We start from the raw sequence: 19,666 nt of genomic DNA, 5'->3' as shown, positions 1-19,666 counted from the left end.
TTAATATCCAGTTTACGTCAACCCTAAATACTATAATAGATTAATAGCGACTAATTATATAAAACGTCTAGTTGACTATAGACATCTTAATATATTAATAATAATAATATTGTTATCTTGATATAATTATCTTAATATATTCTTAATATTTATATATATTTTTGAAAAAAATGTATTAAACCTGTAGGTTGGATATTCATGGATGGTATTAAATTTCCAAAAATGTGTCTGAAATTTTAATTATAAAATTTATCTATCATGATCATTTTTTTCTTAATCTGCGATCATAAGTAAGTAATATAATATTTATAATTTAAAACATTTTGAGAATTAATATATTTTATAAAATACATTTTTTGCTCAAAAAATACTCTCATTATATATACATATATATATGTATATATAAGTATACTTATGATCGCCAATTAAGAAATAATTATCATGATAAATAAATTTTAAAATAATAAAAATCAGAAAGCATGAAATTTTATAATTGAATTTTTAGACACATTAAATAAATTATTATCTTCGGAAAGTTACAAATATAGTAGAAAATATTCAAAAATATTCAGATTCTATTAATTTTATTAAATAGTGTTTCATTATCTACAACGTTGAATTAATTGAAATTTATTGGTGGCGTAATAGGTTCGGACGTGGGCCGGCACCAATTAGTTCGGGGTTTGATGGTTTGACCAAATCCGATATCAGGCAGCATGATTTTAATGATAAATGATAAATACAATTTCTAGTAGAAATCGCCTTTCGAGGCTATAGCTGCATATAAGAAATATATGCGATAAAAATATTAGATATACATAACAATAACATAAATTAACACAAAGAATAAGAGTGGTTGACCACTGGGTTGCACTTTTGAGTGCAATATATCTAGATTAAAATGTACGTCAGAACAACAACTTATAGAACACTTAGTTTAGATTGCTGTTGAAATATAATAAACGAAAAAACTGAAATCCATAGGTTATTATGATAGTTATAACTATATTCAATAGATAATAGTGTAAGGTGACCAATGGTCATTGATCATACGTTTGCCGGATTTGCACCTTGTGTCCCGAGTTTTTTCTAAAAGCAATATTTGGCCCGGATTTAGATCTTTTGTCTCGAATTGTCCCGGATTTTCGACAAGTATAGGTCTAAATTGAATCTTTGCTCTTACTTGATAATAAAATTACAGCTAGCCATTAAATATTTGAAAATGTTATTTACAACTAATATGCTTATATGATAATTTTGATCTATTATTTTCAATATTACGAAAATTAACAAAAATTATGAAAATGAACTTCTTGACTGCCTGGAATAATTGCTAAGTAATTTTATTTCTATATAGTTATGAAGAAAATTGAATAAATTTTTATAATTTCAGTGAAAGTTGAAAAACCATACAGATACAAAAATATAAGATAAAATATAACTTATAATAGAATAATGAAGATCTTATAAGATCTTTTACACCTATAAGATCTATCTATAAGATAGTCAGTAATTCTGATTTAAAAAAAATACTCATTTAAAAAGACAGATTTTTATTGCATTTTTAAATAGTATTTGTTAATTTAAAATCATTTTAATTTTTTTTTGCATTCATGCCCCCCCCCCTCGATTTCAACTTAAAAAAATATGGTCACCTTATAATAGTGCCAACAAGCAAAATAAAGCAATACAATTCATTTCACTGAACTTTTATCGATTGCTGGCAGAGAAATTATTGCAATGCAAAAACATCAACCCTTTGAAATTAATGGTGCAGAAATCCAATAACTTAACACCTAGTGAGCAATGTTTGCTGAGGCATTAAACAAAAACACCCCGAAGGGTGAAAAGCACTCGAATGATAATAAGTTGTGTAACACTAACTTTACAATTGTTTGCCTGAATTATAATTGAAAATATTTAAATAAAAGTAATAAACATTAACATTATAAAATATAAGAAAGTACGATTAGTATATCTTTAATACATACCTTGTTAAAATTATATTACTTAATTTCAATAAATTTTATATACTTTATTTCAAACAGTTTATATGTCTTTAAAATTACACAAATATATTGCGCTGAACACCCTTCAAACTATTGAAGCAACAGATGTCCGCGCACCACCTCAGACAATATTGTAAACAAATTTTTAGCAAATAATGCGTGTCGTTATTTTAGTATAAAAATAAAGCACTTGTGTTATTTTTCAAAATTTCAATACTTTGAAAAGCCAGAATTTCTGTTATGTAAATTTTAGTGTTATAATGATCTAGTTCAGAAATTGCACTACCTCCCGCAGCCATCTTGCGTTTTGTTTTGACCCTTCGGCGGACAACGCCTGCGCATTTATTTAATATGTTAAAATAAATCGATAATATTTCTTGTGTATATTATGCAAATGGCAAATTTTATTTATAGTGGTTGCATTCTGAAATGAACTTGCATCAAATGCATGTTTTTTTCATCCATGCTTTTCTTAAATGCATTTTGTAAACCTCATGCATAACGCTTTTGATGAAAACCTATTCGTGTTAAAAAATAAATTAGTCATTTCCTTATCTATAAAAATAGTATAATAAAGCTGAAAACATTATGATTCATGATGTTTGTTTAATTTTTGAAAATCGCGATCGATCGATTAACTCGAGTTAATGCAATATCGGCAACAATAATTTGCTATCAACGTATTATAATTATAATTATAGTGTATATTTTTAATATAAACATATGAATCTATATAATTATTGCACAAATACGTAACTTACGATTGCAAAATTTCATTTGTGAATTATTTATAAACGCGAACCTTGATTACGATGCCTAAATTTTATGAAATAATACAATTTTTTTTGGATTGGTTATATAAAATATATAAAATATTGCAATTTTCCGTTCAAAATTACTATGCGCTAATGGGCTAACACAATTTCGATTAATTAATTGAAATCATTCGAATGATTTTTTATTTTTATAAAAGTCGGTTCAAAAGTTTTTAAAAAAGCGAAATTCACATCTTGTTTTGAATTTATCTTTGTGATTTAAATTACTTTTAAAATTTAATGTATATAATATAATGTATTATGTAATTAATGTATATAAATTAATTTTTGAGAATTTATTTTGATATCCGTACGTTTCGGCGATACAAAGAAACGGCTGGGCAGATCGCCGCACAAAACTGACATCGAGTTACATCAAATGGCTTTGAAATTTCTGAAATCGGTTCAGACGTTTTTGAGAAAACGTCGATCAAAGGAATAATTTTGGCAAATGCCAAAAAAAGATACAAAATTTTGCAAACTTTAATGAATTGTTAAAGTTAAACGAGAGGTCGTAACATTTCAGCATGATCTATAAGACTATGGTATCTAGCGTTAAAAAAAAATCATCAAAATCGTTGAAAAAAAAATTTTAACTCTTTATTACAAGAAAATGGCCCGGCCGATCTCTACCAAAAACTAATCAGCACGATTCCTAATCAATATCTACCGAACGGTTTTTGAATTTTCAAAATCGATTCAGAATTGCGGGCTAAAACGTAGACAAAAAATTTTTCACTTTTCTGCTATTTACAAAGAAACGGTTCGGCCGATCGTAGCGCAAAAGTCATAAACGAGATATGTCGAATGGGAAAACGTCGATTTACGGCAAAAAATCTGTTCACGCACACACACATACTTTTTCTAAATTTGGTCTCAATCGATTCAGAATGGCTTGAAACACAATTTTAAATTGTGAAAAACACATTTTTTCCAAGAAAATATATGTAACTGGAATATTTTAAAAAAAAAACAAAAGTATCTATATTTTCACAACTCTAGAAATTGTATAAAATGAGTTGAAATGATTAAATATACAAAATTTAAGATTTTCCTGCATAACTTTTTTATAACAATTATATTTTGTTTAAAAATTTAGCTTGTTCCTTACTTATCGCCTTATATTTAATAATCAATAAAACATTTTTAAGGAAATTTTAAGTAAAAAGTACTTAAAAACCTATAAAAAATAAAATATCTTGTTCCGACTAGTTGAAATTTAAATTTAAATTAATATTCAAATATTTTAATATTTCTGGTTCAAGTTTGTGAAAATTCTAAACTAACAGTATTACAATTTAATTAAAAGATATGTGGACTAACTAGATACTTAAGGTTTTTAAAATTTAATAAACATATTTTTTTAAAACACTAGAACATTTCAGAAATTGAAAAAATAGAAAAATGATGAAAAATGTTTGAAGATCAAAGTTCTCACAAAATAAATTTTCTATAATTCTATTTTTGTTAAAAATTTAGCTTGTTCGTTACTTTTCAATCTATATTTAATAATTAACAAATCGTTATATGGGATTTATTGATCTGATTATTTGAAATTTAAATTCAGATTGGGATTCGAATATTTTAAAAATAACTATATTTATAAATGCTTGACAAGAGCCCGAAGTAATATTTATTATTATTTTTTACCGCTTGCTTATGAATAAATGAATAAAATAATATTATAAAACTGTTATAACATTTTGTGGTTTAGGTTTCTGAAAATTATGAACTAAACTCTTTTTTTTTATTTTACATATCCTAATTTAAAAATAATCTTATTTCTCGAAAACAATTTTCAAACACTTATGAAAATTTATTAATTCGCTGTTGTCTTCTTCCAATAAATTAAAAATCGTTGATAAAGATTTCAAAGGCATAGGAACATATCATTCAGTTTTGATAACTAAAAATTCAAATATTTTATACCTAAGTATTTTATTATAACTTGTTTTACAATATATTAGTATAAGAAATATATTTATTTTTTCTTTTAGATCTAGATATCACATGCTTCAACTTCATCATGTTGCATGATTTGCAAATGTATAAACTCTATATTAATAACAAAGACTATAATTACATAAAAGATATAATAAATCTAAATATAGAATATATAAGGCTTTTAGCCTATAACAAAATATCTCTTCATATAAATATCTATTAAAATTATGGTCAATTATTAGTAGAAATTTTAGAACTCTTCGCTGCTACCTCAGCTAATGTAGAAAGGTCCGATAGATAAGTTCTTTCTTGGAAGGCCATATTTTTGTATTTCATATCATAAGAGCTAGGATCACTAAATTCTAAATGTGTTATTCTTTGTTTGACTGCTTTACGTTTTCTACTTCCAACAGCAATCTCCGTCTTGTTGATCTGTGATGTGTCATTAAAAGTATCCCTTGGTATAACATTCGAATTAATAATTTTATTATCACCTTCATCTAATTTTTGTTTAACAATATGCTTCTTTATTTGTTTCCTTGTGTTTTTATTCTCTTTTTTCTTAATTAAAAATTCATCCAAATTCAATAAAGGTAAGGCATTGATCTTGCCATCTAAATCAAAATCAGAAGGGTGAAAAAATTTACCCTTAGATAGTAATGCATTATCTTCTTCGATATAGGCACACATTTTATCATCATCACAATATTTTAATATATCATTTTGGTCATTCGATTTCGATTCATTTCGATCGTTATCTGCATCAACTACTTCATTACTATCGACAAAACTTTTAGCATCATAATATAATTTATCAGCCTCTTCAAAAGTATTCGATAGTGAAATACTGGTTTTGTTCATTGTTGTAGGTTTTGATTTCGTATTAATAAGTCCCTTATTCTTAAATTCTTCATACCTCTTTCCTTTGCATGATCTAGATGACTTTTTGGGAAAATATAAATCACAAGTTTCGTAGCTCAGGTTTCTTTGACTATTTGGAAAAGAATCAAATTTTTGCTTTGGTTTGTAATCTCGTCCTATATTTAAATCTTTCTTTAGTTTAGTTTTATGACTTGGTTCGGAAGCTTTGACACTTATTTCGTTAAAACTAATCTTTGGTCCATTGTATATATAAGAATGATTATTATCCAAAACTTTTTGTTCTTCAAAAACATTCATTATGAATGTGTTTGCTTCTTGTAAAGCGTGTTCTAATTCCTTAACATTATTTTTATGTAAATCACTCTTTTCAGTAAAACTATTATTATTGTTCTGAAATTCTGCATAATCACCCCCAGTTCTTTCCAACACATATTGATTATCATTTTCATTATTGTTATTGCAACTGGTATCAAATAATTTTCTCAAGTTTCCTAACTGGTTTTCATCAGCTAATTTTCCTGGAGAAAATATATTGTTTATGCGGTGTGGATCTTCTAATTTAATGCCGTGAGAAAAATTTTGATCCCATTTATTTTGATCCTGTCTACCCAATGATGGTGTTTCTGATGTAATGGTATTTGATGCATTGTTAATAGTATCCGATGCTTTATTAACAAATAATTCTTCATTCTTCACATTTTCTGGTTGAATTGATATTAAACGAAGTGATGGAGCTGGTAATTTATACCACTTAAAATCTGGATTTGCATTGAAAAAGGCATCTTTATACTGAAACAATTATGACAATTAATATTTAACATTTGTAATCATAATCTGTTAATTCAAAATTGTTAATTACCTGTTTTGCAAGATTTGTGTAAGCAAATTTTTCATTGCTTTCTAATCCAGCCCACCATTCTCCAAGAATTTTAGTGATGCATCTGTAGAGATAAACAAATATCTATATAATATTATATATATATATACATATATATATATATTTTGTAGAGTTTCGAACAAGAATCCAAAAATAATACAAAATAAAAAACAAGAAAAGTTTTTTAAAAAAAAACAATTTCTTTATTTAATTATTTGTTTATTGTCGACGTTTCGGAACTAGGTACGTTCCATCTTCAGGACATCTGTCAAGAAACATGATCTTGATGAGATTTTTGCAAACAATATGTTTAGGAAAAGAAAATAGATTTTTCTTAAATAATGAATTGAATTGTAAAAAATATAATAATGTACAGAAATATGATAATATGTTCAAAATAAAAATGATAAAAATAAATGAGTGGATTATCAAAACAGGATATTAAACATAATAGAAATTTTTTTTTTTTTTTTTTTTTTTTTTTTTTTTTTTTTTTTTTTTTTTTTTTTTTTTTTTTTTTTTTTTTTTTTTTTTTTTTTTTTTTTTTTTTTTTTTTTTGAAAGTTATGGAAATTTTTTAAGAAAAGGTTAATGACAAAGTTGAATTAATTACCTGTATGTTTGAATATTTGTTAGCACTTTTTCACTAAACAAGCTTTTTTAACAAAAATGATTTTGTGAGTTAATTTTCCGCCGAATAATTAGATTTTGTAAATCAAAATTACTAAAAAACTTTGTCTTTTTTAAAATTATTATTTGAAAACACAAATAATATTGTTCTCTGGATGTTGTTCGATTGGTTTACGAAAATTAACTAAATGAAACTGGTGTGCCCTTTGTAACACGTGTAAACACTTGAACGAGAGATGTGAGATTGTATGTGTGTGTTTTTATATGTCAGGGTGTGAATACTTAAATTGTTGGTCTTAAAAGGAAGTCGATATTAATTGTTTGTCAAAAAGTGTAAAAAGTTTAAATATGAATCATGTAATAGGTTGTGATCTGATCTAATGTTGACACTGTTAGAAACGTTTATGAGGATGAGACAACTCTCCGCGAATAACCTTCTAAAGATGCAACTTTCGTGATATAAAATCTTTGGAGTGAAATTAAATGAATGGGCGTTTTCTATAGAGTGTTGTACTAGGGTACTTTTGAAATTTTTTTGTTTATGGTGGACCACACTTAGTTCATGTTGTCTCATTCTCTTGTGTACATATTGGGAGGTTTGTCCAATATATTGAAAAGCACAGTCATTACAAGAAACAGAATATACTACATTAGTATTGAGATTGGATGGGGTGGGGGATTTAATGTTCGTAAAGAATTGGTTGAAGGAGTGTAAGGATGAGCCTGATACTAAAATGTTTTCTTCTAACAAAATTTTGGCAAAATAATAATATAAATCTTCAACGTATGGTATGCTGCAGTAAATAAGATTGGTGTTTTTGATGTTAGTACTGGTATTGGGAGAATTAATTTGTGTTTTTAAGAAAGTTCGTCTTTTTTGAATAACTGAATGAATGAGATTTTTTGGGTAACCATTTTCAATTAGAGTTATTTTTACTAGGGATAAATTTTGTGGATGGAAAGTTTGGTGAGACAACAAAATAGCATGGTCTGTAAGGGAAATAATAGTGTTTATCTTATAGTTTCTGGGACAGTATGAGGAATAGTGTAAGTATCTACCCGACCATGTCGTTTTTCTATACCAATTTGTTCGAATAAAGTTATTAGTGTTGTAAACGGATACATCCAAGAAATTAAGTCTGTTGTTATTTTGTAGTTCATGTGTGAAAATTATATTATTGTTAAAATTATTGAAGAGATCTAGTACTGTGTTTATATGATTTTTGTTAATGATAAAAAAAGTGTCATCTACATATCTAATATAAAAGTTAATTTGAAATTTTAAAGTTGAGAAAACGGAAATTTCTAGTGTTTGTAAAACTAAGTCGATGATTCCGGGAGATAAGGGACATCCCATAGCTGCGCCTTTAATTTGAGAATAAAAGTTGTCTTGCCAATGGAAATAGGAGTAATTTAAAATAGTGTTGATAATATGAGTGAAGACTGTTTTCGGAAAGTCAGTAAAGTTACAAATTGTGTGCCAACGTTTATCGATTGAGTTTAGGATTAATTCATGTGGGACACATGTAAAAAGGTTGACCACATCTAAGCTTAGAAATAAGTGATTTTCAGGGATGTTGCGGTTATTAATTAAATTCACAAATTGGTACGAATTCTTAACATAATAGGGAGAATTGATTGTAACATTTTTTAGGACATCAGAAATGAGTTTCGAAATATTGTAAAAAGGAGAGCCAATGTAGGAGACAATCGGTCTGAAAGAGCATTCAGGTTTGTGTATTTTTGGAAGACAGTACATTTTAGGGGAGATAGGGTGTTGTATTTTTAGGTTAAAAGCAAAATTCTCAGAAATTAGTTTTTTGTTTTTCAGATCATTGATTAATTTAAAAGCTATTCTAGAAAAACGTTGTGTGGGATCTTCTGTTAAAATATTATATGTTGTATCATCTTTAAGTAGGTTAAGGACGGAATTGTTGTAAAATTCTTTGTCAAGAATGACTGTGATATTACCCTTATCGGCTGGGCAAACTATAATATTATTAGATTTAATGAAAGCTTTAGTTTCTAAAATGTCTTTGTGGAGTTTCTTTAAATGAAAGTTTTGAAATTTATTATTACTTTCTTTATATGTTTTACCAGTCTGTCACATAGTTTTGATCTAATGTTATTCTGTTTGTTTGTTTCAATGTTTCTAATGTTGTATTCAATATTACTTAGAATTTTTATGAAATCTGTTTTACTGTATTTCTGAGGAGAGTATGCAAATTTTGGACCTAATGCTAGAATATATTTAATATTTTCTGGAATGTAATATCAGTTTTATTAACTAACCACTTATCTGTACAAGATTTAGAGATTTTGAAGGGATAGTTGTCATCTCTTTTTTGAATTAAAGTTTTAGTTTTTTTAATATGTTTTTCTTTAGTAGTATTAAAATGTTTGTTAAATTTATAGTTTTCAAAAGCTAAAATTGATTTAAGAGGTCTTTGTTCAAAGTATTGGAAAGTGTATTGATTATGTTATCCAGTTGTGATTTCAAGTAATTTATGTAGATAAAAGTATTTTTTATTTCTAGATTCAAAACAGACATTTTCAGGTAATTAATTTGTCGTTCAATTTTATAGATGTTGAAAGTGTTGTATAAGAATTGTTTGTTTATAATATTAGAAATAAAATTCGGTATAATCCATTCATTTTTACATCGAATTAGAAATATTTTTTTGTTAATAACATTAGCATATTTAGAGTTAAGTTTTGAATATTTTTTCATTAAACATATTTGTTTGTAATCTACAGTTCTTGATAAGTTTTGAAAGAAATTTCGTTCCATAATGTTCTTGGAATATATTGAATGGTAGAGTCTTGGATTTGTGTATATTTTGTAGAGTTTCGAACAAGAATCCAAAAATAATACAAAATAAAAAACAAGAAAAGTTTTTTAAAAAAAAAAACAATTTCTTTATTTAATTATTTGTTTATTGTCGACGTTTAACGTCGACAATAAACAAATAATTAAATAAAGAAATTGTTTTTTTTTTAAAAACTTTTCTTGTTTTTTATTTTGTATTATTTTGGATTCTTGTTCGAAACTCTACAAATATACACAAATCCAAGACTCTACCATTCAATATATTCCAAGAACATTATGGAACGAAATTTCTTTCAAAACTTATCAAGAACTGTAGATTACAAACAAATATGTTTAATGAAAAAATATTCAAAACTTAACTCTAAATATGCTAATGTTATTAACAAAAAAATATTTCTAATTCGATGTAAAAATGAATGGATTATACCGAATTTTATTTCTAATATTATAAACAAACAATTCTTATACAACACTTTCAACATCTATAAAATTGAACGACAAATTAATTACCTGAAAATGTCTGTTTTGAATCTAGAAATAAAAAATACTTTTATCTACATAAATTACTTGAAATCACAACTGGATAACATAATCAATACACTTTCCAATACTTTGAACAAAGACCTCTTAAATCAATTTTTAGCTTTTGAAAACTATAAATTTAACAAACATTTTATACTACTAAAGAAAAACATATTAAAAAAACTAAAACTTTAATTCAAAAAAGAGATGACAACTATCCCTTCAAAATCTCTAAATCTTGTACAGATAAGTGGTTAGTTAATAAAACTGATATTTACATTCCAGAAAATATAAATATATTCTAGCATTAGGTCCAAAATTTGCATACTCTCCTCAGAAATACAGTAAAACAGATTTCATAAAAATTCTAAGTAATATTGAATACAACATTAGAAACATTGAAACAAACAAACAGAATAACATTAGATCAAAACTATGTGACAGACTGGTAAAACATATAAAGAAAGTAAATAATAAATTTCAAAACTTTCATTTAAAGAAACTCCACAAAGACATTTTAGAAACTAAAGCTTTCATTAAATCTAATAATATTATAGTTTGCCCAGCCGATAAGGGTAATATCACAGTCATTCTTGACAAAGAATTTTACAACAATTCCGTCCTTAACCTACTTAAAGATGATACAACATATAATATTTTAACAGAAGATCCCACACAACGTTTTTCTAGAATAGCTTTTAAATTAATCAATGATCTGAAAAACAAAAAACTAATTTCTGAGAATTTTGCTTTTAACCTAAAAATACAACACCCTATCTCCCCTAAAATGTACTGTCTTCCAAAAATACACAAACCTGAATGCTCTTTCAGACCGATTGTCTCCTACATTGGCTCTCCTTTTTACAATATTTCGAAACTCATTTCTGATGTCCTAAAAAATGTTACAATCAATTCTCCCTATTATGTTAAGAATTCGTACCAATTTGTGAATTTAATTAATAACCGCAACATCCCTGAAAATCACTTATTTCTAAGCTTAGATGTGGTCAACCTTTTTACATGTGTCCCACATGAATTAATCCTAAACTCAATCGATAAACGTTGGCACACAATTTGTAACTTTACTGACTTTCCGAAAACAGTCTTCACTCATATTATCAACACTATTTTAAATTACTCCTATTTCCATTGCAAGACAACTTTTATTCTCAAATTAAAGGCGCAGCTATGGGATGTCCCTTATCTCCCGGAATCATCGACTTAGTTTTACAAACACTAGAAATTTCCGTTTTCTCAACTTTAAAATTTCAAATTAACTTTTATATTAGATATGTAGATGACACTTTTTTTATCATTAACAAAAATCATATAAACACAGTACTAGATCTCTTCAATAATTTTAACAATAATATAATTTTCACACATGAACTACAAAATAACAACAGACTTAATTTCTTGGATGTATCCGTTTACAACACTAATAACTTTATTCGAACAAATTGGTATAGAAAAACGACATGGTCGGGTAGATACTTACACTATTCCTCATACTGTCCCAGAAACTATAAGATAAACACTATTATTTCCCTTACAGACCATGCTATTTTGTTGTCTCACCAAACTTTCCATCCACAAAATTTATCCCTAGTAAAAATAACTCTAATTGAAAATGGTTACCCAAAAAATCTCATTCATTCAGTTATTCAAAAAAGACGAACTTTCTTAAAAACACAAATTAATTCTCCCAATACCAGTACTAACATCAAAAACACCAATCTTATTTACTGCAGCATACCATACGTTGAAGATTTATATTATTATTTTGCCAAAATTTTGTTAGAAGAAAACATTTTAGTATCAGGCTCATCCTTACACTCCTTCAACCAATTCTTTACGAACATTAAATCCCCCACCCCATCCAATCTCAATACTAATGTAGTATATTCTGTTTCTTGTAATGACTGTGCTTTTCAATATATTGGACAAACCTCCCAATATGTACACAAGAGAATGAGACAACATGAACTAAGTGTGGTCCACCATAAACAAAAAAATTTCAAAAGTACCCTAGTACAACACTCTATAGAAAACGCCCATTCATTTAATTTCACTCCAAAGATTTTATATCACGAAAGTTGCATCTTTAGAAGGTTATTCGCGGAGAGTTGTCTCATCCTCATAAACGTTTCTAACAGTGTCAACATTAGATCAGATCACAACCTATTACATGATTCATATTTAAATTTTTTACACTTTTTGACAAACAATTAATATCGACTTCCTTTTAAGACCAACAATTTAAGTATTCACACCCTGACATATAAAACACACACATACAATCTCACATCTCTCGTTCAAGTGTTTACACGTGTTACAAAGGGCACACCAGTTTCATTTAGTTAATTTTCGTAAACCAATCGAACAACATCCAGAGAACAATATTATTTGTGTTTTCAAATAATAATTTTAAAAAAGACAAAGTTTTTTAGTAATTTTGATTTACAAAATCTAATTATTCGGCGGAAAATTAACTCACAAAATCATTTTTGTTAAAAAAGCTTGTTTAGTGAAAAAGTGCTAACAAATATTCAAACATACAGGTAATTAATTCAACTTTGTCATTAACCTTTTCAAAAAAAAAAAAAAAAAAAAAAAAAAAAAAAAAAAAAAAAAAAAAAAAAAAAAAAAAAAAAAAAATTTTCTATTATGTTTAATATCCTGTTTTGATAATCCACTCATTTATTTTTATCATTTTTATTTTGAACATATTATCATATTTCTGTACATTATTATATTTTTTACAATTCAATTCATTATTTAAGAAAAATCTATTTTCTTTTCCTAAACATATTGTTTGCAAAAATCTCATCAAGATCATGTTTCTTGACAGATGTCCTGAAGATGGAACGTACCTAGTTCCGAAACGTCGACAATAAACAAATAATTAAATAAAGAAATTGTTTTTTTTTTTAAAAACTTTTCTTGTTTTTTATTTTGTATTATTTTGGATTCTTGTTCGAAACTCTACAAAATATACACAAATCCAAGACTCTACCATTCAATATATATATATATATATATATATATATATATATATATATAATACAGATAGTTCTAAATATATAAATATGTAAACATAATTATATACACTTATTAGTTAAATTAAAACAATTATCAGTCATATTCTTAGCATAATTCTAATCTCAGAGACACAATGAAATGTTAAGTTTACTAAAATTTATTAGATTAATAAATATTTGATGATTATGGCCTCGCACATATTTATATATGTCATAAAAGGAATATTTATGCCATTAACAAATACTATATTTTAATTAAGTTTTTCACCTGGTCTAACAAATCAATAAGTCCTGACACTGGCATTACTGACTCTACATTTAACTTATTAATTTATTTACGACAAATGCCAAATGATAAACAACTAAACGAATATTATATTTAACATTATAAGTAATGTTTTATAAAAATATTAAGATAGTGGGGAATATACCTATCTCATTTAGTATGTTATTATATGAAATAATCAAATTAAGTTAAAATTGATTAAGAATTAATTGTTTATACCTGTTTTCCAAATTTGGGTATCGTTCCTTAACAACATTTCTATGCCGTTTGCAAAATATTAAAAAAGCATTCATGGGCCTGCGGGCATGATGAGAAGGAATTGCTGCTTGAGTTTCTGTAGCCATCACATCTTATATTTACAATTGGTTTTAAGAAATCTATATTACAAAAAAAAGTAATTAGTATGACATATGGAAACAGTATCAAATAAAAAGTTGTTAAAAAGCATAAAAAATAAATAATATTGTTAAAGAAAGCTTTAAACACTTTCATTCAATTCAAAATGAATTACTAATTAACTTGCACTAATTATACAACACATGCATTAAAGTTTTATCTCAATTGCACAATGATTAATCACTTTATGATTTAATGTATTTGCATCAAATCACACAACTGAATAACTGTTGACATTTACACATTATTTGTGTGCAAATCCAATATGTATTATATTTTTTTCAACAAGTAATAATTTACTAAACTAAATATTAATTGAAAATGCTAGTGTAAATGACGCACCTCCTTTTTCGCTATAAACTGAATAAAATTCAAGGACATTTGGCAATAACATAACGAATACACCAAGAACGATTACATACAAAACCGCAACACGTAATTATGTAAACATGAATTGTAACTTTGAAAATTGACACTTATTATAAATGGACAGGTAAGCTCTAAAGGTATTTAGTGACTGCGACGATTGTTCTACGATTGTCGCTATTGAAATAATTCAGTTTATGAAAGTTCTTCATGGTTTTGTTTGCTTTTGACATATATCCAGAAGCAATGTTATCAAATCGTAAATATCAATTTACAAACATATGAGACGAACACATGCAAGAATTCGCACGTATGCGTGCATTCGGCATGTAGAAACAGTGCCGAAAAGGAACGAATGTCATCGGCGAACGCCGATGTTTTCAATCATGTTGTGTATACTTGTCAAAAAGCAGGGTTGCCAGGTGAGAAAATACTGATCACAACAGTATGGTGTTGCCGTAATCAAAATGGTTGCCTCGTCGGCGAATACGATGACAATTCAAATGCAAAATGTCGGTTGATAATGTGTAGTGTAGTGTGAATGAATTGATCGCGTACATTCGAATGTGATATTTTTTTAGTGTATTTGAAGTTGCTACAACTAAAGATTTAAGAGATGTATGGGGAAGCAATTAATTGATCAAATTTGAGCAAGCTGAATATTTCTACTTGAATAACTGTAAGTACCTTATGTAAGGCTAGCTGTGTATGACATTTTGTTTATATAAATTCTTAAAATTGATGTTGATGCCTTTATTTTCCGAGTTCCTATATTTTTTATATACAGGTTTATTTAAAATTTTTAATTAAATACTTATTTATCGTTTATATTTATAGTTTATTCACAACAATTGTATATATTTTATGTTTTTTAAATAATTTTTATACTTTAAACAATAATTTCATCTTTTGAATATTATTTTTTTCTTTTTCTTCTCACTATAAATATTTATTTGTTACATAATTATGTGATATTGCAATCCTAAATTAATTCAAGAATTTTATTTATAATTTTAATTGTGCCACCATACTTTACATTTGAAATTCAAAATATTACTTATTGTTGCTGCAATATTAATATCATGGCAAAAATAACCAATAAATTCATTTTTATATCCTTTTAATTTTTGTCAAATTTACCAAAACTGAGCAAAAATAAGCTTAGAATTTTTGTTAAATCTTCATACTATGCAAAATTGCAGATTATTCAAATAATTTAATTTATCATAAATAGTAAAAACTTCAATTAAATTAAATTCGATTTAATTATTAATTCAACTTAACCATCTCATGTTTTGTTATTGAATGCGTTGTTCTATCAATTTTTATTATTGGATTAATTTTTATTATAGATCAATTTTCATTATTATATTTGCATAATATTACAATGTTGTGTGATATTGTGCACGAATTTCAAATTATAAAATATTCAAAAGTATCATTTTTTTTCAACTTACTAGAAACACTTTAAGTTAAGTTTATTGGCGTTGGCCCTTCTTTTAAGTTTCTTCAAATATTGTCTTGCTTTACTTATAATGCCCTATTTTTAGTTTAAACTAGAATTTAAACTGATGTATATAATTTATAAATCAAAAATTGTCCAATTTGCAGTTTAATTCTTAGTTCGATATTTAACTAGACTTGTTTTGAAGATTAAGTTAAATACTTGAAAACTATTTTTTACATTATTCATTCAGCCGAGTAAAGAAATATGTAATGCTAATACTAAACACATCTATTACATATATGATATACAAACATAATATAATATTTAAGAGACACACTAACACTACTGTTCACAACAAAAAAATATATATTTATATTATTCTCTTTATCATATATATCACAATATTAAAGGGACAAACTACCATTATTATTTATAATAAAAGAAAATATAATAACATTCTATTTTGGGTAATATAGGGTAGGGCGGGGCACAAAGGTCCATTTTTGACTTTGCAATTATATTGTGAAAACCAAACCAACTAAATCACAACAAATAACACATATCAAACAAACAACTATCTGACTATGTTGAGTACAACGCTAATTTATCATTGTAGAAATGTATTTTATTGCTGTTTTTCACAAAATTGTCGCCTGGTTCCTTTTACTCCATAGGTAGAGTGAAATAGGACGGCCAGGAGGAAACAGGTCCAATGTCCTATTTTTAACTTTAAAGGTATTTTACTAAATAATAGCTACATTATTCAACCTGAAAAATTTCATGGGTACATTTTTTACAGAGATAACACTGAATATAATATATTCTTGTATCTGGTATTTGGCCACAAATATTTATCAACAGAGTGGGAATAACTATTTCTGACATAATTTATTATTTTTGATTGTTTACACCTGTGCCAGGACTGAGATTTAGTTGGTCTTTTTTACCCACCCACGTGTAAGTTTATATAGAGATTATATAAGCAAAATTGTTGAAACTAGCTAAAAACTAACTATACATCATATGAAACAAATAAATAACTTATATTTAAAAATTATATTAAGGTCTCGTAAACTAAACAATAGTACTCACAACCAAAAAAACTAACAACGAGAAATACTTTTGTTATGGATTTTCAGACATTGCCGTTTATCTCCTGATAGTAACGTCCTACGCATCCAGGTGATGGCTAGTTATACATCTTTTTTTCTCTACTTTTAAATATTGCTGTTAAAAAATTACTTGTTTTTCGGTAGTGCCTTTTTGCTGCGGACCTTTGAGCCCCGCCTAAAGCTGTTTAGGTGTCATGATCCTTGTTATAATATTTTTAATTGATGGTTTGACAATGCTTGACTTGAATACATTACTAAAAAAATAGTGGTGCATGGCATCGTTCTTTAAGGCACATTGCACATTGATGGCTTGACAATGCTTGACTTGAATACATTACTAAAATATAGTGGTTTGCTTAAATTTTCGTACCGTGATTTGGAATGTTTGAAGAACATTTTTTTATAATTATTGATTTTTTGAAAATATGTAATTGTTTTATTTTTTTTATGATCGCGCTACGTGGCTGTTTTAAAGACGAAATATCGATCGAAGCACCGCGTTCTAGTCTTACGGTTAAAGATTATAAATCCAGGTACGGAACCCATAGAAATGAAAACAAAGTTTGTACTTATTATTAAAATTTCTATAAATTATCTGATAATTTGATGTCCAATGATGATTTTTGCCCGAAAATGGCAGCTTTTATTGAATTGTAATTAGATTTATTGGATCTCCAAAACCGCTGGACTTAAGTTCCCAAAAATTTAATCAATTTTTCAGTCTGTCAATACAAGTAAAAAATTTTGAATCATTCAAATCGGACGCTCCGTTCTCTCAAAAACTGAATTGACTTTGATCGATTTTTCGATAGATTTTTTTGCGATTATTATAACTTACACTACGGGAAGTTAATAAACCCTTTATAATACATTCAAAAGCCATCCAGAGGGCTAATCAATGAAATTTCTATTATACTCGTGTCGTGTTGTTTTCGCTCTATCAGAAACATTGACCACATCGTCCACATCAACCCTAATGAAGCCCGCATATCACGAATACGTCGAAAGGACATTTCATGGGTATCATGTTCCGGACATGGGATATCATCGTAATATCTCATATTGCATGAAAAATGTCCCATATGCAACCCCATGTCAGTAATAAGAACGATAGCGCTCGTTAAAGTATATTATGTGTGTAAGATGTGCTTTCGAACACCCCGTGAATAAACAACCGTCGGCGACCCGTAAAAAACGTCATATTTCAATAATAATAATATTACAGACAGTAATGTCTGACATAATTAGAATATGCTAATGCATACAGTTTCAAGTAAATTTAATTTTATTTTCTAATTATCAATGAAATGTTTATTAACTTCCCGTAGGGTAGTTATAGTAATGGGCCGAAAATCGAAAATGAAAATTTTTGCATTTCTCGACATTTTGAAGGTTTCTGAACATTTTGGCATACCTCAGAAAAAATGTATGTGTGTGTGTGTGTGTACGTTAATTTTTTTTTTCTAAATAATATTTGGTACGGAAAGTTCCAGCAATTTGCCTTTGGTACGATGCTGTGTGCCCCACTAGTTAACATTTTGATTGATCATTTTTCCCTTCTATAAAATTATAAATATAAATTATAAAGACTTTGTACATTTTTTCAATAATAAAGATTTTACTAGTTTAAGTTCAGTAATGTATACTTGGCTAACATAATTAGAATATGCTAAAATCGAAAATGAAAATTTTTGCATATCTTTACGATTCAAAGGTTTACGATTCCTTAGAAAAAATAAGGTATTTTGTTTTTTAAAGTGAAGGAATTGCATTTATACATCCCAGACTGGTCTTTTGCCTGGTTATGTCGTATGTATAATACCGACAAAAACTTCCGCTTTTTTCTTGCCTCTGATCTCCCCGGAAACCGCCGTTAGTCATTACTTTGTAGGGGGAGGATCAAGAACTCTATAATGATATGTGTGTAGGTACAAATTTTCGTCGATGTTTTCGGTAGCACCGCTCAACCGATTTTCATTACTCAAACACATTCGATTCCTATCGATGGGAGACGTGCTGATTAGCTTTTGGTTAAGGCAGGTCCAGCCGTTTCGAAAATACAGAGCTAAAAGTGCAAAAAATGGCATTTTAGTTTTTGAGAGAACGGAGCGTTCGATTCAAAAAACATTTCACTTGTATTAACGAAATGACCAATTGATAAAATTTTTGGAAAGGCAAGTTCAGCGGTTTCAAAAAGTTAGAAACAAAAGACATTTGGCAATCAAAACTGATCGTTAGACATATGTATATCATATCAGATATTTCGTAGAGAATTTCATAATGAATATAATATTTGTTTCTATTGTTTTGGGTTCCGTACCAAATTTTTAATGTTTAAATTTCTCATCAGAGATCGAACAAATGTGCTCTACATTTTCGACAGTAATGATCAACCGGCATTAATGCATAGCGAAATTTTCAAGAAATTTTGAAATTATGAAATGAAATTTCGAATGTTTCAAAGATTTAAATAATCTTGAATTACGGTTCAGGAAGTTCTGGCAATTTTC

General features: G+C 27.2%; 1 protein-coding gene across 1 annotated transcript; it reads right to left on the bottom strand.

Annotated features, from left to right (window-relative positions):
* Nucleotides 1-4,956: 4,956 nt before the first annotated feature.
* On the bottom strand, nt 4,957-14,785 carry LOC113386304 (putative uncharacterized protein DDB_G0282499). Its single transcript, XM_026624096.1, has 4 exons — nt 14,574-14,785; nt 14,055-14,212; nt 6,510-6,591; nt 4,957-6,439 (listed from the first exon to the last, which is right to left on the bottom strand). Exons 2-4 carry the CDS (start codon nt 14,177-14,179, stop codon nt 5,000-5,002), a joined length of 1,647 nt encoding a protein of 548 aa, XP_026479881.1. The 5' UTR covers nt 14,180-14,212; nt 14,574-14,785; the 3' UTR covers nt 4,957-4,999.
* Between the last annotated feature and the right edge of the window lie 4,881 nt (nt 14,786-19,666).

This window comes from Ctenocephalides felis, unplaced genomic scaffold (genome assembly GCF_003426905.1).
Source record: "Ctenocephalides felis isolate EL2017-DRISC unplaced genomic scaffold, ASM342690v1 CF-g0.4_SCAFFOLD_00845, whole genome shotgun sequence".
NCBI classification, from domain to species: Eukaryota; Metazoa; Arthropoda; class Insecta; order Siphonaptera; family Pulicidae; genus Ctenocephalides; species Ctenocephalides felis.
Note: the sequence above shows the minus strand (reverse complement) of the source record. Positions and strands in the feature narration are given on the sequence as shown.

Bases quoted from the DNA above. Each gene is read 5' to 3' on its own strand.
- LOC113386304 (XM_026624096.1), bottom strand. From the start codon at position 14,179: ATGGCTACAGAAACTCAAGCAGCAATTCCTTCTCATCATGCCCGCAGG. The intron at 6,592-14,054 runs GTATAAACAATT...TTATCTCTACAG, and splicing joins TACCCAAATTTGGAAAACAG to ATGCATCACTAAAATTCTTG. The intron at 6,440-6,509 runs GTAATTAACAAT...TAATTGTTTCAG, and splicing joins ACACAAATCTTGCAAAACAG to TATAAAGATGCCTTTTTCAA.